At 33.1% G+C, this 26,937-nt stretch overlaps 1 protein-coding gene across 1 annotated transcript in view; it reads left to right on the forward strand.

Annotated features, from left to right (window-relative positions):
* LOC124353034 (codanin-1) overlaps positions 1-25,254 on the forward strand; it is a 41,138-nt gene extending 15,884 nt beyond the window's left edge. Inside the window, exons 8-16 of the mRNA XM_046802828.1 lie at positions 80-231; positions 1,230-1,536; positions 2,239-2,444; positions 10,201-10,392; positions 13,818-14,034; positions 17,683-17,807; positions 19,278-19,443; positions 23,109-23,374; positions 24,754-25,254. Coding sequence (XP_046658784.1) covers positions 80-231; positions 1,230-1,536; positions 2,239-2,444; positions 10,201-10,392; positions 13,818-14,034; positions 17,683-17,807; positions 19,278-19,443; positions 23,109-23,374; positions 24,754-24,912 — 1,790 coding nt within the window. The 3' untranslated portion in view covers positions 24,913-25,254. The remainder of the gene's footprint in view (positions 1-79; positions 232-1,229; positions 1,537-2,238; positions 2,445-10,200; positions 10,393-13,817; positions 14,035-17,682; positions 17,808-19,277; positions 19,444-23,108; positions 23,375-24,753) is intronic.
* Positions 25,255-26,937: the final 1,683 nt, after the last annotated feature.

Raw genomic sequence — 26,937 nt, forward strand, 5'->3', positions numbered from 1 at the left:
AAACGGCTTTATTAAGGCTCTTGCAGTAAAATTAATTCATAACTTTCTTCAATTTTTTCATAGTGAATGTTTTCAACAGATGAAGAAGAGAGCAAGGTGCAGGTACTGACTTGCGTGTCTGACTGTTGTTTGCTGGCCAAGTTCATGGGTCTAGCAGTCTTCATGCCGTACAGATCAGACACACTGCCACCACCGGATACACTTCAGGCTCAGGTTCTGGTCAGGCAGATGGTAAGATTCACTCATTTCCTTGCTGAATCCGCTGGTTAATCTAGATTGTAATAATGTGTTAGGTTAGTCATTCACCGAAGAGATTATACTGCAGATCTCGAAACGTAGTATTACTGATTGTATTGTATTACTGAACGATGGCAAATGTTTGAAAATTATATCAAAATATGCAGTCAAGTCTATTGTTCAGTCTGATTTCAAGATACACAGTGGAAGTTAGCCAAATCCTGCATGGACGTAGAGCTGAAAAATCTCTACTATCATCCACCTTCAATCTTGCCTATATAAAAATGAAGCTTCATGCAAAATTAAAGTCTAAGTCAGTTCCTGCATGAGATATCCACCTGAGTGATAGGCTTTACTAATGCTCAGTAAAATCTCATGGAAAGACATGGAAGCCTGTAGCTCATTTTGTTCTCAAGATATCCTGTGAAAGACTAAAATAGAATTTGGTATGGAATATTCAACATTTGAAGTCTGTAGCTCAATCCAGTCTCAAGACACCTTGTGGAAAATTAGGCTTCACTAACACTCAACCAAATCCTATGGGGCATTCACCATTATCATACTCTATGATTCCTATATAGAAAAATATTGTACATGCATAATTTCAAGTCTATACCTCAATTAATTATATCTCGAGATATTGTTCAGACAGACAGAAGGGAAATCTTTGCTGTTCCCTAGGTGAGAAGGCTGTGCTAAAGCTCAGTCAATTATTGTATTCAGATATAAATAACTGTAAATAGGAATTTTAAAATCCTCGTTCAAAAGACTCGGAAACAATAGGAAACATATGTAAGAGATAATAATTACAGCCTTTTACCACTTTGAGAGTTAACTTTAAGAATATTCTTTATAAACGTGGATATATTTATGATTTTACACCTACTGGTCTCTGTGGGATGATATTTAATTAGGATTTAATTTCCTATGATTGCCTAACATAATCCTACTTGAGATCAAAATGTTTAAATGATGGACTTGTGCACGCACAGGTGACACCTCCCGTGGATGTAACCACATTCCTGCAGAGAGCACTGGCCAACAACCGACTGGTGGTCACAGTGCCGTGGGTTGTAGCGTACCTAGGGATGATGGACTCCGCTGCCCCACTGCTGTCCTGCTACCGGCAGCCACTCCAGATGCTGGCGGACCTTTACCTCACCCTCCCTCTTCCGCACATAACACCCCCCTCCAGTTTGCTGCTGCGGTGTGCACTGGGATGGCTCTTCGACCCGTCGTTCTTCCCAGAGACTGTGTTCCACTCTCTCGTCACCAGTGGCTCCTCCGTTAAAAGTCTAGGTTAGTGATTTATTAACACTGTGTTGTGTGTGTTAAATGTCTTCTGTTCAAACAGGCTGGAATTTAAATAACTGAAAAGTGTGATACTTCAATTACTGCAAGTGTTTAGGAATAAGAGATGGGTATGTTATAGAGGGGTCTAGTGTACTGCAAAGGAGTGAGTAAAACTCCATTGGTGTCCAAGGTTTTTGCAAGTCTGTGCATAAGGTGGTTCCACCCCTACCTACTTTGACTGAAAGAGGTTGGTTTTGCCTTCCAAGGTGGCAAGACTGAGATAGTGCCCTCTATCCTTTCTGATAGTAGCTGCAACTTGACCCAATTTCCAACTTTACCCATTCTTAATGTCCTGTCAATCCAAATGTAGTAAAATGATCCTTGTAGAGCTATGTGCAGTAAAGGGTTTCCTGAAGCTTCTTGTGGAAAATATTATCTTGACTGTTTGAAAGATAGTTGTTAAAGGTATATCCAGATAGTGACATGTTTCATCATAAATGTTCTTATTCCTTATGTGTTATCTAATTTTCTAAACCATCTTAATAAATTCTTCACCTTGTGTGAAAATAATAGTTGAAATAATAGTATTAAAACCTTTACTTGGTGCATTTTAGTAGGCATCTAAATTACTAAATTCTCTATGTCTAAGTTTAAAGTTTTTTTTATATATAATTCTGAAGTGATAATGTAAGTTTTATGTTTGTGCAGACAAGAGCTGTGAACCGCCAATGGATGTGGATGTGAGGGATGTTGTGGACCAGGCACTGTTGAGTGAAGTATGTCCATTTCTGGGATCCTTCCGGCTACTACTGTCCACCAGTACCGGAGACAAGCGGGGTACAGTCAGACACATCAGGCCTGTCCCCGCTCACCATGCTCCTGCTACCGTCATCACTCCAGTACAGACTGTTGAGGTAATCTGCTTCCAAAACAGTTTACACCCTCTTGGAATTTCGAATTCTTTGTATGTTTGTCAATAATGTACATCTTGATTTTTTTCAAAAGCCATCCCTTCTCAAAGATTTGTCAGAAAAAGTTGTTATACTTCATTTGAGTATAACCAGAAAAAAGTCCAGTTTTGTAGATCTTGTAAATGTTAAGAAGGTGAGACTAGCATTTCCAGCCCTAACCAGGTAAAGTGGGTAGGTTGGTCATGACTTTCTCAGACCAAATTTCGTTTGATGTTGATGGAATCCAACAGGCCCTAATAATCATCCCAGTAAATTCTGCCTGTCAACCAAATCCATCCCATTATTTCGTTGTCAATGACATATAACTCCAGACTGGCCATTCATTGGATTGCCAAGTTGTAAATTATGTCAGGTTTTACTGTACATGTGATGTTCCCAAAAGAGTTGAGAAGATATTTTGTTTGGATGCAAAAAATACTATCTATCTACTTAGAATATCTTTTAAAGTTTTAAAGTATTTTTTATAGGCTAGTCAAAAATAAATTGTGCACCCCTAAGAATGTAACAAAAATGTCATTTTTTTCCGATTTACCAAGCAATATTGATGGCACCTTAATAATTTGGTTTATTTGTTCTAAATTAAAATGGCCCTAACTCCAAAGTTTGTTATCAAAAACTTAAAGACTTCTAAATCTCATTTTTACTTCATAAGAGTATGCCTTTAACCCATTCACCTACTAATATTTTAGCACACAGTTGGGCCAAGGAATTCCATTATTTTTGCCTATTATTTAGGTGTGCAGATATTTAGCTGTAACTTTCTAGTAAATCCTAGTAAACCATTGTTTTGCGAAAGATATTTTGTAGCAGTGTTTTTCTTGAGCTTACCTACCATTTAAAACTCCCTGTATAAAAAAAAAAAAAAAAAAAAAAAAAAAAAAAATGGAGGTATTACGAGATATAACCTATAACATACCGGTAATAACATAAATTTATTTATAAATAAATTTTTTTTAATTTTATGTTGCCCACCACCAATATTTTGTTCCCAAAATGAAAACCTTAAATGGAATTATTATTGTGTAGCCTACCTTATTTGTCCTTAGAAGTCACACACCAAAAGAGTGTTGTATATTTCATAGTATATTTACACACAATTATATCGTTTTTATATTATATACCCTACCATATTTATATTTATATTCAGAAGAATTGATCTGCATTGACAAGGCCTACGAAGTCAGTTGCCGGATGTCAGGAGTTGATCATTCCTCTTCTGAATCGAAAATATCGGAGTTTTGAAACTGTTCCCGTGTCACACGATCCCATTCCACATCTGATTGATCACTACCGGAACTGAATTCTTCACTACAGTTATTAGAATCGTTCATAAAACGATCTATTTCACTGTCACGTAACCTATTACAAGCCATGTTTACGGACACTAACAACAACAGGTGTCATATGGAGTAAATCCATCTGTTATTCTTTGCTTACGTCAGTTTAGCCAACTAATGACAAAAATATTGTTCTAAACAAACAAGTAACCATGGAAACGAAACATAGTTTAATTAGTGCAGCTATCTGTCGAGTTTAAAGTGAACTATTACTGCCGCGGAAGCGCTCCGTCGAAGTATGGCAGGACCCGCGGCGGAACGGCTCCGTCGAAGTAGGTGAATGGGTTAAGTTGTAAAACAGTTGAAGTACGCCCCAAACAAATCTGGATTCTTACCCACGTACTGTGATAAGATGTCATAATTTTTGTTATTTTTCATGATTTAATAAGTAACAAAGCTAAATATGTATGTGTGAAACTAGGTATGAAGAATGACAGTTTTCTGGTAAAAATTTAAAAAGTTGACAAGAGTTAGCAAGAAAAGAAAACTTGATGTCTTTGTTTACGCTCAGTAACTTAGTACTTCAGACCTTCTCGCAATAGCTGTCCATTAAAGTAACTTGCTGTTTTAATGCTTTCACAAATGAATTCAGTAGGATACGCAAGTGTCACTTTTATTTGTTCAGATCATTGCATGACATATTTTTATTACATCCTAGGCTGCCACCACGGATCTTTACAGTACACCTGCAAAGGTGAGTTTAAGAAGTATTGGGTTTTTAATTTGTTTGATTCTCACATTATTCATCCATCTTTGCTCAACAGTTCATGCTAGTGTTGTTATTATTTACATCATAGGTAACAACATTTGGATTGTGAAGGAAACAGGATTGTTCCGGACATTTGCCATCGTTCAGTGAAACAAAAAATCAGTAACACTACGTTTTGAGATCTGCAATCTGATCTCTTCTTCAGGTATATAACTAACCTAATACATGTATATGTTAGTTATATACCTGAAGAAGAGATCAGATTGCAGATCTCGAAACGTAGTGTTACTGATTTTTTGTTTCACTGAACGATGGAAAATGTCCAGAAAAATCCTGTTTCCTTCACAATCCTTCCATCGTAAAAAATAAACTTCAAACAAAGAACATTTGGATTCCACAAAACCATTACAGTAGAGTCCCGGTAATCCGAGGTGAATGGGACCGAATGTACCTCGAATTGTGAAGAACTCGAATTATACGGAACACTTTGAGAAAAATTGGGTTATAATTAGAACTGAAGGCAAACAAAAGAAATATGCTTTTATTACAAATACCAGCATTAAGAAATTACTTACAGAGGTCCAAAGATGCAATGTTTACTTAAAAAAACTGTCTAGAGTTTTTTGTTTCACCACACTGCAGCGTTTGCGGGCAGCCATGTCTCTCCACCGCCGAAGCAATAACGTGTCTGCCGCTGTCGCCTCTGCTTGCTGCTCTACGTAGCGCAGGGCCGCATCCAGTGCCGCGTAGCCGTCGCTGTGAGTCATTGCCGGGTCTGTCTCCTGCACACTTTCTTCTTCGTCACTCCCGTCAGCTGTCATGTCTGTGACCATCTCAACTATGGTGTCGTCTGTTGTCTCTAACTGTTCGTCCCTACTCATCCATTCTCCAATATCAGTTTGATTTGTCCCATTGCAACCAGGAAGTCTGTTTATTAAATTTATTAACGGTAGATCGTCATCTTCATCATCATTTTCAATTTTACACACTCCGATTTTCTTCCATGATTTCTGGATTGTTTCTGGTTTAATTTCGCTCCAAGCTTCAGCGATCCAATAAATAACATCCTTGATTGTGACTTTTTTCAGGAAATCTTTTATGGTTGCCTCTCCTTCAATTGTTTGAAACATTGATTGCAACAGACGGCGTCTGTACTTTTTTTTCAAAGTTTCAAGTACGCCTTGGTCCATAGGCTGAATGAGGCTGGTCACGTTCGGTGGCAAAAACATCGTACGTATGCCATCGCATTGCAGTTCCCCTTCATCTGGGTGTGATCCTGCGTTATCAAGTGTTAAGATGGCTTTAGAGGGTAGGTTGCTTTTCTTCAAAAACTTTTTGGTTTCAGGAACAAACTCACTAAAAAACCAGTTTTTAAAAATTTGTTTGTCCATCCATGCGTTTTTTTGGTTTGTATAAGTTGCTGGAAGCGTTGAAATAGACATGTTTTTAAACGCACGAGGCTTAGCAGACTTGCCAATGACAGTTAGTTTTAATTTATGGCTTCCCGACGCGTTTGAAGCGGCTAGCACAGTCAGTCTCTCTTTGCTTTTTTTGTGACCCGGAGCAGCTTTTTCCTCCCGTGAAGCTAGAGTTTTTGATGGCAAAGTTTTAAAATTCAAACCAGTTTCATCACAGTTGTAAATCTGATCAGGTGTTAAATTTTCACTTTTAATAAGATTTTGTAACTTTTCACAGAACTGAACAACTGCCTCGGAATCCGCCGAAAGTTTCTCCCCACAAATTTCTAACTGCCTCACGCCATAACGTTTTTTCCAACGGTCAAGCCATCCTACACTTGCCGTAAAATCTTCCTCACCTTCATTGATTTCATTGCGAAAGTACAATGCCTTTTCCTGTAAAATAGGTCCGGAAATAGGACAACCTTTGTTTCTTTGTTGACAAAACCATAAAAATAGGGCCTCGCTAGTTTTTTCATACTCTGCTTTCTTCATAGACTTCCGCTCATTAGTACACTTTTCCGAGCACTTTTCTGATGCAAAATTTTTCAATTTTATCGCGATTCCTTCGCCAGTCACCAACTGTCACTTCACCAACTCCGTACTCGGCAGCTAATTTTTTTAACGTTTCACCTTTATCAAGTCTTTTAAGAGCTTCTAGTTTTGTTTTTATCGGTACAAACTTTCTTTTACTTTTTGAACTCATAGTTCACTGTACAATGAACACATAAATACTTCAGAAAATACTTTTTTACTAAAACTTAATATTTAGACAACAAGTACTGTACTAAATAACAGACGGGTAAGCGCACTGCGATCGTAATCTAGAACAACCGTACCGCAGTCGAACGTGATGAGCAACGAACTGATTTATTTTTAGACAATACGGGGCGCGATGTTCCGTGGCCTTGACAATAGGGTGGGGGTGGGGCGGTGCAAATGAAGTGGCACTGATGAGTCAGGCTGCCGGCTTCTCCAAGTAGCCTAGCACTCAGTTTACAGACATGCGCTCGAGTGTGTTGTACAAATATGTCAATATCACATTTTATTTTTTTACATGTGTTGGCTCGGATTTAACGGAACCTCGGACTATCGAGACTCGAACTATCGGGACTCTACTGTACATCTTTCATAGTTGATTACATATGAGATAGCGGAGAGTTCAAAAAGCATTTTTCCAACATGTTTACAGTTTAAGTTCAAATTCTAATATTTTATTGTCGTACTATTTACATAAACATTGAAAAAGACGTACAGTTCTTACATTAAAAGAATAAATAGATAAATAACTATTATATATAAACAAATAACACAAAATCGATTTAAAACAAATCCATAGTTCCAGCAACAAAAAATGGCAAATTTAAACATTATGAAAGAAAAGTAGCTGCATGATTGCATCAGTGTTTGAAAATAAAAAAACTTCAACTAACTAGTAACTTAATTTAATTTTCAAAAATTCTTAATGTTATAAAAAGGGGCACAAAGAAGCCAATTATATAGTTTTGTTTTAAATTTTGTTATATGATACATTTCGATGAAGTGTCTTAAATGGTTGTAAATTTTTTATGATAATACAGTGTAACTGTTTTGTGTTTTGCTTGGTCTGAAAATTCTATTGTTGTATTATTCTTTGCCTAGTATTGTAATCGTGTAGTGAATTTTGAGGTGTCAAAATATGTGTGTTTTTAAGAATGTAGGTGGTAAGGTCATATATATATATATATATATAAAGATATGTATAGTTTGAATTTCTGTCTGTATAAAGAGTTTTGCAGTAATCTAGTGGTTTGGAATTTTCTATGATTCTGATTGCTTTTTTTGTATAATTAGAATATATTGTATCCTACTACAGTTGCCCCATATAATTAAACCATACCTGAAGACAAATTGAAAATACGCAAATTAAGCAGATCTCAAGTAATTTTCAGGAACACAACCTGTCAGTCGCCTCAACAGAAAGACTACTCTGGACAGCCTGCCCGAAAGATAATCTATATTTAGCCCTTATATCAGGTGGTCATCAACTCATTACCCTGAAATTTTAATTTTTACATTAGCAGAAGTTGTATCATCTGCATAGAGCAGTGTATTTGCTTGATTGATACTGCAAATCATTTACACTCAGTAGAAACAACAATGGTCCCAGTACCGAACCCTCTGGGATCCCATGTTCAGCACAGGCCATCCTGACAAGACTCTGTCTTCTGTTTTTCAAATATAAACAAAAGCAATCGAGAAGTGACAAAAAACCCATAATTATCTAATATACCACACAAGTCATCATGGTTGACACAGTCAAAAGTCCTGCTGAGCTCACCGAATGTAACCTGAGTAGAGCATCTGTTTCAAAGGCTGATAACACACTCCTCACCAACCCAATACATTGCATCAACTGTAGACTTGCCCCTCCTGAATCTAAACTGTGACACATTCAAAACACTGTTATCTTCTAAAAACATGCTAATTTGATCATAGACAAAAATTTCTATTAACTTTGATATTACAGATAAAATAGAGACTGGCTTATAACTCTCACGGTTATCTCTAGATCTTTTTTTTATAAATGGGACAGATCCTAGAGATTTTGAGCATATCAGGAAAACCCCCACTACACAAGCATGCATTAATGATTTCTGTCAGAGGAATAACTAAATATGGTAAAAATTGCTTCACCATGCTGTCTACATATTATAAACATCAAAGCTATTAGAATTGTTTAATCTTTTGCCAGCATTTCAGATATCATTATTGACACAACACTCCAGCTACAGGTTTCCTGCACAATGTGGGTCCTTTCAACATATACAAGAAAAACAAATGTGGATAAGTCCAGCTAATGTTTAATACATTTTACTATGTTTACAAATGCCTGAATAAATGTTTCAAGTGATCACTTAGATTAACTATAATGACATCATGGTTTGAAAATGGACAATGGAAAATGTCAAAGAAAGACATTGGTGACAATTAACAAAAACATTATCGAGACAGTTCCAACCTCTTCCTGGTCTGGAGTTGAAGCAGTAAAAATTATATTGTCTTGATATATTTAACAACATTTTAGCATATTTATCATTTGTGGTGATATCAAGTTTTTATTGAAATCTCCTCCAATCATCAAATTGTAATAATTGATAAACTTTGAGATGAAAAGGAGGAGTTTTTCTAATTTGTCTAAAAATATTATCAGGATCACCCGATGATTACTGATACAATGATTTATCGACATGTCTCTCTCCGATACAAGGAGATAGAAATTAGATTCAGCTCATAAATAAACACACCACATTCTTCAAAATGAAACTCCTTACTGTAAGAACTTAAATCACAGATTCTACTATGATAGAGGTTTTTAACAAAGATTAGTGAGCCTCCTATGATATGGTCTGATCTGCAGAAGGCACTGGCACAGTGAAAACCGCTAGGAAATGACTAAAACTTCATTTTTATCTAACCAGTGTTAAGTAATACCAATAATTTGAATTGATGTATTGTCAACTAGAACTATTCTAATATTAACGTTTTTCCCACAAACCTTGGATGTTAAGGAAAAGAGCATGGTTACAAGATGTATTAGAATTAACGGTAACAACTTCTAAGTTTTGGATTTCTTTGTGCGTTAAAAAAAATTGTATGCCACTGTAGTCAGATTGATCATTGTTGGTCATTATTCGTTGTGTCAATACTTCCCAGTAAGCCTTATCTCCACAAGAGGTGTTTTGCATTGGCCAGCACGTTCACTTGATCTAGTGGGGTGCAATTATTTTTTATGGGGCCATCTCGAAATCACTGGTCTACACTGATCGACCCAAGAGCCTGGCTCAACTAAAGAATAACATTTGTCAAGCTATTGCCAACATACCAGTCGATCTGTTGGACAAAGTTGAACGAAACTTCAGAGTATGTCACATTATTGTACTTTATAATTCATGTTATGCTATTGTTATACATTGTACATCAATGTTATTGACAGTAAAGTTATTCTATAATTGTATTATAATGAATGGCTTGGTTTTTTTAGTCCACAAATATTGTTTCCAAATTTATATGCTCTGGCAAAAAAAGTTGTTTAAACGTAGTATTAAATTTACTAAATAAACTAACTTAATTTATAGTTCTAAAAAGTATATATCATTAATATAGAAGCAATGACTTATAAAGGGCAAAAATTAACAAATAATACTATTTTTCAGATGGAACTCGAAGAGAGCTTTCTCAGTAGTCAAGCCCCCTCGTTCCGTGCAACGGTAGAGTTTGTAGCTGAGAGAATCTCTTCTTCCTGTATCAAGCACATCTGTAGCAATGTAATAGCCCCGTGCAAAGAGGAAGCTTCCACTTTATGCAACAAGCAGAAAGAGGAGAACAAGAAATTGAGTAAGAAAGAGGTACAGTATTTCACAATTCTTTTCGAATAACAATAATTATTAGAACATGTATGCTACCTAAAGGAAGATGTGCAGCTTGATTTACATTGGAGTACCAGAGATCCAATCTATGCTATTGCATGATCACAAAGCTTTTTCAAATAACTACAGAATTTTGCATTGAATAATGCAAGTAATAACATACGGTACTGCAAACCCATTGCAAAAGGTACCCTGATACTGTGTATTGTTTTGTAAATTAGTGATTGTTTTACTGTTTTCACATGATATTGTAAACCTCTCAATGATCTCACTTGTGGGAACTGATCTTAAGATAATCTTTTTTCGGATAAAAGAACCTACATGTCAGTCATCCAAGTATCTCCCATACTGCTTCTCAATCTATTTCAATTGTTCTGGTACATCGTTATTAATTAATATGGAAATCCAGAGAAGTTTAATGACCACTTATTTGGTCTGATAGGGATCTTGTAGCTAAAAAATTAGGGAATAAAGTACTTTAACCCTTTTTGTCCATCTTTAAATACAGACTTTTTAAAAACTACTAAGAAATGCCAATGTCCGTATATATAGAAGTGAAAACTAATGAAAAATGCTGACATCCATATATACGAACATTTCTGGTGAAATTTCTACCACAGTAAATTTTTACGTATTATAAATATGTTGGTATGTAAACAATCAGAATAATCCATATTACGAGAAAAAAATATTTATACCAATTTTTGAAAAGTAATTAGATGATAGTTTAAATTAGTGTAAAACAACGTAAAAAGTAAAAATGTTGCTTTCTAATAAACAACAAAACTTTAACAGTTTTTAAAATATTAATTCAAACTTTTATGTTTGCATTTAGTTTAGTTTTCTCTTTTAATTGATATTATGTTTTAGAGTGAAATCATTTTTTCAAGTGCTATTTCTCATGCGAAACTGACAAAATATATACTTTTAAATCATTATTTGTATTTTTTCACTTTTAAAATTAAATTACATTTAAGTATAAGATTTGTTTTATAGTTTTTATGAACAAAAATTATTTTTCTGCAAACTTATTCTAAGGAAGTTTTACTTATTCAGAACTCAATATTAGCCTGTGTATTTTATAAACTGTCTTTGAATCTCATGAGTTTAGATTAGGCTTATAAGGAAAAATTAAAACATAGGTTTACAAAAAGAAGTAGTGTTATCTTTACATTTTTGTTGATAATAAAATAATTTTTGGTGTATGTGTACAATTGTAATTGTACATACTAGTAACAATTGTTTTAGAAATTTTGTCAAGTAATTTTTGCATATGAAACTGGAAAAAATGTTGAACATTTTTTGGTAAGTACTATTTTTGTGTGTTTTTTTTATTCAATAAATTAGCAGTAAATTCATGTTTTATGTGTTTCTTAATGAAACAATTAATCTGTTAAGAAAATAATTTAAGAAAAATTAAGAGTCTGTCTAAAACCATTTTGATTTTATTTATGTTTTAGTAAAATGTTACAAAATCACTGAAATAAGCTTGGCATTTTTCAACAGTACCTTAAGAGAAATCTCTGGCATTTTCGGATAGACGTTTATTATGCTACAGCACTATAAGGGTTTTGGAAGTGTTCTATTTTCAATTTTACCATTGGATCTCTGAATTTTTCATCAATTCCTCCATGGACCATATTCTTTTGTTTAGTTTATTCTCTCTGGTTTGCATTAGATTATATTGAAGTGCAGAACAATTAAATTCATACTATTCATCTTAAAAACAATTAAATTAATATTATTCATCTTAAATACAACATTATGCCCAAATTTTATTTTATTTTGCCTCAACACATATTTTCTACACTTTTGGAAGCTTTCATTTTATATTATATTTATAGCTTGTTTTATTAGCTATATAAATACATCACAAATTTTCAACTCGGTTCATTTTGGCATTTTTAATTGAATCCATACTGAGAATTCAAATTAGGTAGTCAGAAATATTTAGCAACCAATGGGTTAAATATAAGCAATAATTTTCCAAATACTGTCAAACGCAAACTGAAACATTTTGAGTGTTGCAAAAGATATGTAGTGTAAGCCACCTTTGATGATATTTTTGTGAAAGAGATTTGATTATCCATTGTATGGTATGATTTAATTATTTGTAATAAGAGCATTTTTTTGTAAGCACCCAAATAGGCTTTAGTGAGACCATTCAAATAAAGAACTCAATTAGTTATTTACATTCATTATGGATTGGATTGAAGTTGCATTTTCAACAACAGTGACAAACGAGATAAGAATTTCAGTGGGAAATTTCTAGAGCATTATATGAGTTCAAGGTTGACTCATTTATAGAATGAATTCCAAGTAAGATGTCTAAGTTAAGGGTCAACACTTGTGTGTAGTGTATTGATCCGCCCACTTGATGGTCAAGTAGTTTATAATCTGTGTAGTTGTAGACATTATTTGTGAATTCTAGTTTATGTAATCTTTGAATTTGTACAAAATTTAATTTTCATTCAGTAAATAACACTGTTTTGTAAACATGATTACTAGTGTCCATACAGAAATATAGACATGTATAAAAATGTTGTTTACATACGCTTTTTCAAATATTATCTTACACCATATTTTTGTACTGGTTATTTACTAAAACCATGTTCATTTACACATTAGTGTTTTATAAAACACTCCAATGTACGAGTTAGTAAAGGTTAAAACCTTCAGAATTATATTTGCAACAAACTGTCTACAAAGATGAAAATTGTACAAATAAAAAAAATTTAAAATAACAAGAATACAAAAACTGAGATATGATGCCAACTTTAACCAGGAATACAACCTTTTTTAATGCCATTGTGTTAAATTTATTGTGTAAAATGTTTTCTGGAAATAAAATTCTATCCTAATGCAATAATTTCAGAAAACTAACTACAAATATGATATAGTGATAGCATTTAACTGGTTAGCAACAGGTGAAAATTAGAATTTCAATTGCACATCTTAATTTAGTTTGTTTTGTTTACAATTATAATATAATTCAAAATGCAATATATAGCATATTTTGGATGGTACATATTGACCAAACACTTTTTGTAGTTCATATTTACTGGAAATAATGTCAAACCAAGTGGAAAATGGTGAATTTTTTAGAATAAAAGTTATGTTTGTTATGATGTCAGGTTGGTATAGTTTTTTTATAAAAGCAAATTTCAAGATGAAAAAATGCATTTTTGTTCTAATTATTGAGTTTAGAATTTTTAAAATAATTACACTTGTTTAGTTTAGTTTAAATTCCATTAATTCTGTTTTACTTTATTATACAAATGTATTAACATGAATTTAAAATCTGCTTTAATTTCTTTAATGAACTTCAGTGAATAGCTTCAGTCAAGACAGTATTAATCATAAACTTTTGTGGTAATTTAGTAATGTGATTTCTAATGGTCTAGGTGCAGACACAGGTGGAAGAGGCATGTCAGACCACATTGGCCAGGATACACACGGCGCTAGATGACCATTGTGGACCCCAGGTGGGTCAAGCACTGAGAGTGCTGTTGGGTCCTGATGCTACCGATCCAGCCATTCTCAGTTCTGCTCACAATATCTGCGGCCGTCGCTGCAGAGAACGCATCATCAACTGGCTGAACTCCCACATCAAGTTATCAAGTAAAGTAACCTAACTTTTGGGCAGAATTGTACCTCTATCAGACCACAATTGACACAAAACCCTACGAAAACAACTTTCTTTTTTGTTGTGTGCATTCCGGTAGGAAATGATAAGAAACATTTTCACCTTACGTTTGATTTCTTTGCTTTAAAATGGTAGAAGTCCACTAAAAGAAACAAATGGCATACTAATTATAAAAAAAACAGCTTAAAAATAATAAAGAAAATTAATCCGTTAATTTAATTAACCTTTTCGCCGCGAATTAATAAACCAACACTGTTCCAAGATTTACATTTTTTGACAAAAAAAAATTTTTTTTCCTACAATTATTAAACATTATTATTTTGGTTCCTTGAGATGTTATACACATGTTTTAGTAAGAAAAACGCAACATTAAAATTTTTTTATGGTGAATAATACATGTTTTTTAGTTATTTTATCAAAAAATTTGTAAAAAAAATATTAAATTGTATACGTCGGTTGATGTGCAGTCTGAATGAACTTTATATCATAATTTAATTGTACATACACCCATATATGATATTGTGTAACAAGTAATTTGTACATAATAATATAAATTTACCAGTAAAGCTGAAAATGTGGTGATTCGCACGAGGCGCAGAAGTAGCAGGGAGTCCATGTCTCACAACACTCACTTTTATACATTTAGAATTATTTACACAAAGTTAAAACTATTCATTCTTCAATTTACTTTTTTAATAGTTTCAAGTAATAAGTCACAATAAATACAAGTTAGTAGGCCTAAACATAAAAAATAAAAAATGCAAAAATGTTGTCCAATATGCAAACATTCTCTTATAGCCTTACAAGATTGTCTTGGTTTTTAGCAATTGCAAGTTTTCTTATAAATCTTTATAGAGTGATAAATTTCAAAACAAGGAACTATGCACAGGGGTGGCTCATCCTGGCAAGTTTTACAAAAATACGATGTTTGCTTTCTTTTACACTTGCCTTTCCCTTTTTTGGTGCAGCTTGATGGTAGGATACTACAAACAGCACAGTTGGGTTTGTGGTTTTTATCTCCATATTGGCTGATAAAATGGATTTTCCCTGATAGTCTGTCATCAAGAGGGTTGCTCAATTTTCGACCACGTCGGATTGCAGTTCTAGGTTGCCATGCACTTAGTAACCCGTCAATAACCTGTTCTCGAAACTTTTTGTGGGTTAGAGATCTTACACCATTTTGCATATTATAAGCTATGCAGCCATTTATCAATGCAATTTCAATGACAAAATGCCATAGGGGGTGGTACCATTTCATTGATTTATGGCCATAAGGATACGTAGAACAAAACTTGTCAAATAAGTCTACTCCACCCATATTTTTGTTGTACAGTACTTGAATATTGGGCTTTGTGACTTCTCGTCTGCCTGTCTTTGATCTGACTTCAATTAATTTTACTCCAGTGTCACCTACAGTAGAGAGCATGTTTACTTTTCCTGTATCTTGCCAGGAACATGCTATCATATCCTTAGATTCTCTAATCCATGTTGTTGGGAAGTCACCTTTCTTTTTCTTCAAATTTTTCATTTGTGCAGGCAAATTTTTTCGGTTTGCTCTCACCGTACCACATGCTCCCAACCCACTCAACCTCAGGTCGTTGAATAAATCAACACTAGAGTAGAAATTGTCCATGTATATGATTCTGTTAGTAGATTCAAAACCTAGTAACAAATCTTTTACAACTCTACTACCCAGGCCCTCATCTTTACTGTCGGTTTCTTTCCCAGTATACACCTTGAATTTCAACAGAAATCCATTTGAAGAGTCACAGAGCGACCATACCTTGATTCCCCATTTTGTTGATGGCTTGCTTGGGAGATATTGTTTGAAGGATAGCCTACCTTTAAATTTAACCATACTTTCATCTATAGAAAGTGCCTCTCCAGGCTCATAGTTGTCTAGATATGTTTTAGAAACAAAATCTATCAAGGGCCTTATTTTGAACAGTGGATCATATCCAGGATTACCCTTTGACACCTGATTGCTATTATCATTGAAATGCAAAAAAGACTTGATTAGTTGATATTGGTCTCTAGAAAATATTTTGGAAAATGCCGGAGTTTTTGTCAGCCAAAAGCCGTCTTGAAAATATGATTCTTCGTTTGGCTTATGAATGAGTCCCATTGAAATTTGCGTTGCTACAAAAGCTTTCATGTCCCTTTCATCGATTTCTTTTAGTTGGTGTAGTCTAGAACGTTTGGGAATGTCAGTTGTTACATCACAACATTGTAAAGAATAAATATTTGTCTGTTCAGCTACATATTTATAGATTGCTTCAGGAAAGAATTTATGAAATGATTCAGTTGGAGTTAGGTTTTCAAATTTGACCTTAGGTGTATCACAAAGTGTAAATTTAGGTATTTTGTCTAATACTATGTTAGAACCTATTTGAATTTCATCCCACAAGGTAGCATTGTTTTGTTGAGATTTAGGCCTAGATGCTCTAGGGCTATTTTCATCTAATGGATCATCTATATCACTTTCAGAAGAATAGTCTACATTGTTATCACCTATTTCAAAATCTGAGTCTTCATTACCATGATTCAAATATTCATTAATCTCATCATCGGTTATTTGTTCCATTATTAAACAGGATAACCTCAACAGGCTAGAAATTTGTAAAAACTATTGTCCCTGACTAGCCTACATACCTAACAATCACAGCCTTTTTGTTGTAAGATATTCACTACAGTAACACAACACTTTTTAATGTTAAAACACTTACTTGCATTAAAATATTAAGCAATAAAAACTAAACAATATGAATACAATAAATCAAAACAAATAACCAAACATAACCAATGTTTAATGTTAGTAAACACGGCAAAAGCAGCAGACGCGATCCCGAACAACTGCCAACATCGTCATGTGACTAGTCTAGTTCAAATATTTGCCGCGCGGCTGTAGCACTTTACAGAAGGCAGTGAATATGGCGTTTACTCACTTGGGAATATAGTCGACTTACACAGCCAACGGAGAAGTTTTTCTGCTGCCGTGGACTAAAGTCGATTTACGCGGCGAACGGAAAAAACGGTGAGTCGACTATTGTCGATTTACGCGGCGAAAAGGTTAAAGTAATACAACAAATGTATTTTTATAACATAACTACATCAAAGTAGAAAATCTGTAATTTATTAACCATAAGTTTTTATATGCTAAGTCAACCATCTTAACGTTTATTGAAATTTATTGTTTTTATTAATCTAAACAATTTTAGTTAACTTTCTAAAGATGATCTGATAATAAACCATCAATATTGATCTGCTAAAAAACTTATACCTAAAAGATTACACACAATTTTTGCTCCTCTCTTACCATAACAATAACTTGAGCAGGAATCTTCATTTTTTCCTCATTGATGATAAACCAAACTGATTGCCGTGATTTTCATTCTTTCACCATGACTTTCTTGTTTTCTACTTCAATACTTCAATTCATAATCAGCATTACTTTTGTATCGAATAGTTCAATAATTTAGTTCGGCTCAAAGAATTTGCTAAACTAACAAATAACAATATTTATCACACAAAGAATAATTTGTCTTTGTATTTGATCCACATTTAAAAATATTTACACATGCATACCATAAGGAACTTCACTTAGTGATAATGATTTTTTCCAGATATCTTCACGAAAATATTTAATGGACTAGACACTAAACAGAATGGGGAGCAGACCACAGGCAGGAAGGATGTGGAACACAAGGACTTGGCTATGTCTCCACCAGATCTTCTTATAGAGTTGCAGGTAAGAGGAATGGTCAATTTTGTATTATTTTTATAATTTTAATACTTTTTAGTAGTACAACAATTATTTTGAGAAGCTTCCTGGGCCAGAAAGTATAATGATAGGGAACCAAAAAACACTGGAGCACTGGAAAATTTGCATGTAGTAAGTAACAATACTATAATATAAATGCATTGTGAACTGTGGCAGTTTTTTACCAGATGAATTTTTATTAACACCAAACAACACAGTTATTGTAAGCACATATAAAATAACTGAACAAATATAGAGTCCTAAAAATATTCTACAGTGTCAGAGCCATAAACCTGGACTAGAGGTAACCTCTGATGAACAAGTTATTTGGCCTATATTACATGTTTAAAAACAATATAACAACTAAATTAGTTGGATAAAATTTTACTTTGAAATTCTTTGATTAAGCTTCATACACTGCAGGATCTGTAGGAAAAGGATTATTTATGTAGTTCTGTCATAAAAATTGTGAGAATTATGCACAAAACACGAAAAATGGGGTTAAAATTGTAACTTTGAAATACCTCAACCTATTATGGAAATAGAAACTGACATTGATTTTTTGTTCCAAAACTAACAGTACTTTTTTTCTTTTTCACATTGTGTGATGGTCAATTATGTCTATTCACCATTGAAATAATCTTTTGTTTGCATAGTAATGACATTACAAATCTTTCTAGGATGTGCAATTCAATTTAAAAAAAGCATATTTTCATTGAAAGAATAATAGGATTTTGGACATTTCCCACCGTTATATGTTACATTTGTAACATTACGTTCAGATGACATGCTATGAGGTTATAGGAAGTGATGCCATTGATTTTCTTGTTAGTATCCCACTTTCGCCTTTGCAGCGACAACGCCTGGGTTCATTTTCCCCTGGCTGAACTGCAAGCAGTTTTTGGGTATGATCAATTTTGTTTCTTAGTGGCAGTCCCTTGCTGCTGATGCATTACATTTCTTAGACCTCATGAAGAGGGTAGATTTAAATCCGTGAAACGTAGTCTTATACATTCTGTAACATATTGCGATTGCAAATGTCCGAAATCATATTATCCTTTCAAATCTTTCATCATCCAATATGTTTTGCTAACAAGAATATTTGTATGTTTTAAAAAACTTAATTTATCACTAAAGCAGCTTTTTTTAAACAGTTGTAGCTTTGTTTGTGGCATATTCTATGCAGGTTTCCACAGCTTTATATCAGCAGTGGGTTTGGATTGTGTGGTTCTCATCCTCTTAATTGCTCTCAGTTATCAGAAGTTGATTCTACATGACATGTAGAGTAGCTGACAGGGTATTTCACCAAGCAATGAGCCACTCATGTTAAGGCATTAAAGGGGGGTCTCCTGGACTTATGACATGTTTAAACGTTCCTTATCGTATTAGTGTGGTTACGAATCTACTGTGTTTTCTGTGGGTTTTGATTCTGATCTAATAATCTCTGATAATTTGCAGGAGAGGCTGTGTCAGTGTATAGAGAACAGAAACTTGTCAGTAAGTGAGGAACAGGTTTTAGATCTCATCGACAAAGTAATGGAGACGATAAAACATCGCAGCGATCTGGTGCCTCGTGCTGAACAGACTCTCCATTCCATCACCGTGGACTATTGCATTGTTCTTAGTAAGTATTATTTATCAGTTACAAAGAAAAAAGCCAGTCTTTATAAAATTATATAATTTTTTGTTATCCTTGTAGAAAATATATACTAATAAATATACAAGGGCTGTCCGTAAAGTATTTGATTTTATTGGAATACCAACTTACCGATCACATTCAAACTTGTCTTCATCAAAGTACTCTACATTGGACAAGGTGCACTTGTTTAAACAGTCCTTCCTCTTCTTCGTTTAAAGTTTGTTGTTGACGAGAGAAGGTTTGACAGGATAACAGGATTTCGGATATTTGCCATTGTTATGATTACAAAAGGTATAAAACGACGTTTCGAGGATTGGAATCTATCCTCTTTGTCAGGTGGGGGAGGTATGGGATAGAAAAGGGTTCAAATATACCTAAAAGCTGCTTTGAATCTAGTCCAGGTGTTGTTACTGCAGAGAATGCAAGTCATGAGTACGAGAAACACATCACATCACACCGGCATGATGAAAGCGGGATACTAACATGAAAATCGATATTTCTAAATAAGTTGCAAAGTCCACCTTCAGGATTCTGATTAGCTTTACCATTGCATTCAATTTGACCTCTTCACCTGTTTGAAATCAGGTTCTTTAGAGCAGGGATTCCAATTACACTACAGCCAGAAGTCAGGATCATGGTTTCATTTAAGTCCTGCTTGACTTTCGAACGCCACTCATTTGTATCTTCAGGGTAAATTCCTATAACAATGGTTTTTTGTATGTATGTCCAAATCTTCCCCCAACTTGTGCACTGTTAAGTGGTTGTCCACTTTGCAGCATACATACAATGTTTTCAGGGGTTGAGTTGACGGAGGCCTGTCAGAACGTGAATCACAGTTGAATCACAAATTCACGGAAATCATAGACAATGCTCCTAAAATGTGATTAACTGATAGAGGCATGCACACAAGTTGGCTAGTTATCTGATCTAATCTCATGGTTTTCATTCAACATTCATTGTTACGATGTCTCTTTCTAATTTAATCATTTCTTTTAGTCATGGTCAAATATATGGCTGAATGTATCTTGTCTCTTACTGTCTTTAAATTATTTTGTTTGAAACTTTGTTGTATTTGTTAATCTTCCTAAAACTTGTAAACATTTTACTAAAATTACCATTTGGAGTTAGTTAAAAAGCGAAGTTGTTGGGACAGACAGAATTAGTGTAAATATCACGAATAAAATATAGTGATTGACCATTTTAAATACATTTTTTCAAGCCTTTTTGGTACTAATAAGCAAAATGACCAAATTTTGATCTGTTGTATTTGGCTTTTCAACTTGTTCCAAAAAAGTCAATTAATACGAGGGCTGTCTAGAAAGTAGATTATGTTTCACTTTTTAGCTGATAGGGGTGGGACTATCACAGCCATTTCAATTTCAGGGTGTTTCTCAATTCAGTACCTATTCAGCCGTGCTAGTAAAGAGGTTACTGTCACTCCTTGTTGTTTTACAATAGCAATTTTAAATATGAGTCTCATGCAACAGAATTTTATAACAGTGAAATTTCAAAACTAGTTCACCGCTATGATAAGTGCCTACATTTTTATGGTGACTATGTTGAAAAATATTATCTTAGTGTCTCTTTCAAATGTATATAATAAAAATTTTTTCTTTTACTTTGTTTTTTGTTTGGATCAAAACGTAATCTACTTTCTGGATAGTCCTCGTAAATTTTGTTTCCTCTTCTCAAGTTACATAATACTAAGGCCCATATTATACGCAGTGTTTAAGACAATATCTGTAGTGTTTTATAGATATACCAGATTAGCAGTTCCCAATATTTTTACAATTCTGTACCCCTTGGTACATTTGTTACAAAAACTGTACCCTTAAAAATGTTATTTTTTATTTTTACCAATCAATTTATTATGTGTAGGCGTTAATTATTAATATAGGATAGTATAATGACACCTCTTACTATAAGCTTCCAGCCAGTAAAATACACACGTGCGCGTGTGCACATATGGCAATATGTGTTTTAAAATAATTTTTTCTGCTTTAAATGTACATTAAGTTTTAATACAGTGCAATAAAATTATTTGAATTTTACTTTTTAATATTTTGTACAAATGAGGATGAAATCATTGTTTAACTGAGAAAAATAATTTTAAGATAATCAACTTGTATTTTATTGAAACCAATCAATAGTAGTAGGTCTCAAGTTTCAGTGTTAAAGTAAAATGCTAATATAATTAAAAATAGTAATAAAGAAAAATTATTGTATTTCTCAGTCATAATAGTTTGTTTTGCCACACTTGAGTGTTGATAGATATAGTCTTAAATCAGCACTAGCCTCCTCTCTATTGCGATATTTGTTCATTATGAAAGCATAAAAAAAGCCCTTTCTACTAGTTCAGTATTAGTAAATGGTACTAAAACTTGAAGCGCTTTTTTAGTCAGAAATCCATATTTATCAATGTAACTTGTCCAGAAACTGAGGAGTTTTTTAGTGCTCATAAGCACCTTGTAGAACCTGCCACCTCATCACACGTGAAATCTTAGAAAATGTGAGACACTGTTTTAAATCCAGGCTTTATTTTTTCCAAGAAGTACATGATAGTCATTTTGAGCATCTCATATGAGTGAAATTGTGAAATTGAGGTGAGATTTAGAGATGTTTACCATTTAATTTTGTTATAAAATTATCCACTAGTAATGGGGGCTTATAAACCAATTGAATTAGCCACCAAATTTGATAGTGTAACATTAGATACCTCTAGTTTGTGCCATTCTTCTTCATTTTTTAGTACCTTTAAAATGAGGTATCAATTGCTAGAGGTTTGTATTTAAATATGTTTACTTGCCCTCAAAATACCCTACTTGGGGGGGGAGTAAAAAATTTTCATACATCAAAAAACTCCTCAGTTGATCATATAAACATCCTCCAAAGTAAATTACTCTATCTTTATTCATAAGTAAGTTAATAGTGGGGTGGGGTGGGACTTTTAAGACACCCGGTGCGGTATTATCAACGTTTCATCTTACGGTGCAAGGTACAGATTACGGATATGTATGGTACATGTACGTGTAAAACCGGTAGATTTAAACAAATTTGGCTTTTTTATGTCTTCTTCCAAGAAATATAAAATAAATTTTACTGTGGCAAAAACCCGAATTTTGTATATCTAAATGCACGCCAATAGAACTAAAAGGCAAAATTTTCTTCAGCTCTTTGAGTGTTAAATGTTTAATATGACTTGTACAAAATCATGGTTCTTGTTGATGCAAAATATCAGATTGTTCTATCAGCTTAATTGATATCCGTACCTTTACACACTCTCCTGTGCGCTGTGAGTAGTTGTTAGATGAAATCTTATCTTCCTTTGGCTGACAGCCTCAGAATGTTAAAAAAAAAACAAAACAAAGTGTGTTGGAGATTGAATATGCAAGTAACAATTTTGTTCCACATGAGCAGTTTCCCTGTTTCATGTATTAATGTTTGGCAAATATTTGTTGTTACTAGTGGTCTCTTCTTATGCTTTGTAATAATTTATTTAACAACATTTCATAGTTTTATTTCAATGTAATATATTCTTGCCCAAGACAGATGAACAAGTCTTACATATTTATCAGTACTTTTCCGTCATATTTTTATTTTTGCATAAATTATTTAAAAATGAAAGACTGAAGCAGAATTTTGTGTTGCAGTGGCTCACTGTCCCGGTGTGTTGACCACGGAGGTGTTGCACAGGCTGTGTTCCCTGTGGTTAACATTTGTACCGCAAAGCACTCCACTCGAGAGGGTGTTGTCGAGTCGCAACGTGCTGCTGTTGTGTCAGTCAGGCCCTCAGGTAGCCCAAGCCTCCTGGAGACAACTCTCCCGCCTGTTGGTGCTGCTGCTGAAGGAGGAACTCCTGGCACCAAAGCAACTGGAAGCCCAGTTCGTCGCTCTCTTCCGCAAGGACTGGCCTCCTGTAAGTGACAAAGGGTTACTTACCTAGATAAGTCATTCTAAAAGTTTTCTAGAGTACTTCAGCCGGTTTTGAATAAATAAATTGAGGTAGGAACATGGGCCTGCTCTCAGTTGGTCTTGTGAGTTTTAGTATTTTTATTTTTATCCTAAATCTCATCTCTGCAATGAAGAGTAAATTCTTCATAATTATAAAATATTTTAGTGCTGAATGTATTTTGATGTACATCCCTTAGTAATTTTCTTCTTCCTATATAGTTTGTATATGAGAATGCTGTAGTGTAGCCTAGAAAAGTGAGCTTCAAGAAAATATCCGTCTGAGCATATTTTGTATGTGATGAGGCAGTGAACAAACAAACTGTTCAATTCCAAAATACTCAGCATGTACGTCTTTCTGATAAAAGGTTGTTTTTGTTTTTTCATGGTTATAATAACTTTAGATGTTTATTCAGAACCCATGGTTCCCATGGTAGATGACATATAACACAGGTGTCACAAAACCTTGAGTTTACAAGCTCAAGTATCCTAATCGAAAGAACAAAACTGTCTAAAAATCATTTAACACTTAGATACAAATTTTACTACTTAACACATTCAATGCAGGAGGCTGAATACTAACACATGCTGCGGCCAGCTGGAAATCCAGCCCCCTGCACCCCTGAGATTCATTGACTCGGTTGAGCCTAGTAATGGCTGGGGAAGGTCTTACTGCTTACTGCGTATAGTGCCAGTTTCTATTCATGTATTTCCTGCTGCAAGTAAATAATTAAATAAGCTGGAATGGGCGAACAAGATGATGAATGAAATGGTGAGAAATTATACTTATGAAGTAAATGAATTAAAAGTGTCCAAATTGCATCAAATATGCCACTGCTAACATCTCTCTCAAAAATTGTATTTCATTTTTAGTTAAATGTTAGTAACACTGATAGAAACCATAGGATTGTAATGTATTTTAAAACTTTCGTAGTGTAAACTTAAGTTTCAAATTCGTTTAGAGAATGTTAAAAGTTTTTCCCATTTTCTATTTTGTAATATTGTTTGAACCTAATGAGCCACAACAATTTCTTTAAAATTTAATTCTTCTTTAAAGTCCCTTTTTATATATTATTACATTTTTACTATTTACAATCCATTAAAATTGTTGTTTCTGATATAAATTCTTTTCGTCTAAACATCTCTAAAGCACAGAATTTTTAAACCCATTCTGTCCTGACCTTTCTAGTAGTATGGAACAGACGAAATCAATGTCTTTCTGAAATGAGATATTTTAGGTTATGTTTTAAATGTTTTAGCATTGTTTATTCTCAATAAATACATTTCTTTGACTGAACATTGAGAAAATTGTATCACATTTTCTATTCAATGTTACCGTTTTTGCAGATGGTCCACTCTTTGATGGGGACTTGTTTGTCTTCAATGCTGGAATTAATCCGACAAGACCCGAAGTGCAACAAGAACCCAAAGTTTGTTCTCATGCTGGAGTGGGCGAACGAGATGATGAATGAATTGGCAAGAGATGATATTTGTGAAGACTCCTAAATACTAACCGATAGTTTAGTATGCAATCTTCGTAAAGCTATATTTTTATGTCGGTTTCTCAGATACACAAGAACATCAGCATATTTGTACTTTTATACAATGTAAAGCAATAACACTATTTAAGAGAGGGCATGCCTTATAGTTACCAGTATTATGTTATACTATCTCTTAAATACAGTACAGTGTTACTATTATAAGATCTCAGAATTTTTTCAGTTTTCTTCATAAATAATGTTTTACATGTTTTCTTGAACTAAATTCTTTAAATGCATATTTTAAAACCATAGTAAATGATTTTATTCTGTAGTCTGTTATTTAATTATTAATTAGTTATTATATACTCTGTAAATTTAATAGAATTAAATGTAAATATGGTTTTAAATGTTTAACAAATATTTTAGTATTGAGATCAGTTATATGTATATGATAAGTTTATTTTTAGCCGAACAAATATTTTATTTTTTTACATATTTTATTGGTATATCACTAAATTAGTTATTTAATCAATGTCTTGAAATAGTGAGTACATTTTAGAATACTACTATCAAATATGAATATGTAAATCAATAAATATTTATAAATATACTATAAATATTATAGTTTATAATGTCAGCATACTTATGTAATGTACATAATGTTTTTTTTATCTATATACAACATGTAATAAGATTTGTATTGATTTTAAATAAGAAATAAAAACTATTTCTACTATCGTCTTCATACAATGAAAAATCCTGATTTTTAAAAATTGTTTATTTTGTTGAAAAATAAAACATTATAAAATCTTATATACATTATGTGAAGTTGTATTTCATTAAATGCTTACTTAAAATACATTGTATTATATAAAATGTTGAATAATACAAACCATTTAGAACCTGCAATTTATTTTACTGTTGAATTATTTAAGAAAATTTTATATTTGTAGTGTAATTGTAATAGCTATGAAAAATTATTGTTTATTTTCAAGTAATGAAAGATTATTAAAATAGTTCACTGAAAGTTTGAAATAATATGTTATTCCCTGATAGTTATTTTGCTCAAGTAAACTTTGTAAGTGGGTTTAGTAGTACTTATTTACTTTACGCAAATTACTGGTTACGTAACTAGCCAAAATTTACAGAACACGCAGTCCGGTCATTGGTTTATTTGGTTTTGTTATTAAATATATTTTATTTTATAGATAAGAGTAAAATATTAAGAGTTATATTGTACAGATAATTAATTATTCTAGAATTTGAAATTAAATAGTAAAAGGCAGTAGTTCTCTTTTATTTCATATAATCAATGCTCAATTGTAGTATCAATAAATAAATAATATTATGTTGATTTTTGTGTAAACATAGTGTTGACATAGTGAAGTTTAGTATATAAATAATTACACGATAGGCAATTCTTGAAATATTGTAGTCCTGCGTAAACAAATACAATTGTTGATATTAAGGATTATCAGCTGTTGTCAATCCTTGCAATACAGTCTGGTTCCAGTGTTGTTTAGTAACTGGTGCTTCAGTTTACAACTACTGGATGTGGTATTAAAAGGGTTCAATTAGAATTTACAAAAATAAGAAAAGCAGCTATCCACTTATTATAAGTAGATTTACAAATGGTTTTGTGGCCTCCGTCTCCTTTTTTGTAATATGTATTAATAATTGAATAACAAAACACAATCCATCAGCAAAAAAAATTACAATCTATACAGTGTATTGTGTAAAACAAAATTCATTAGAAATTCTTAAAACTTTGAAAAATATACTTTGTAATTTTAATAAGTACCGTTTGAATGGTTTTTCTCTAAATGTTTGTTACACAGTAATTAAGGATGTTCATTCAAGGTTCTAACTATAGCTAACTTTAACAATGTAAGAAAGAGATTTTATTTAGAGTGTTTTTTTTTAGTTTTATGGTTATTTTTATTAAGTAATTTCATAATGTTGGTCATTTTTAAATTTGCATTGATCAATGAAAGCACTTGACAATCTTCTTAGAAATAACAATCATCTAAAAATGGCGGTTTGTCATTAA

Source organism: Homalodisca vitripennis, chromosome 1, assembly GCF_021130785.1.
Source record: "Homalodisca vitripennis isolate AUS2020 chromosome 1, UT_GWSS_2.1, whole genome shotgun sequence".
Lineage (NCBI taxonomy): Eukaryota > Metazoa > Arthropoda > Insecta > Hemiptera > Cicadellidae > Homalodisca > Homalodisca vitripennis.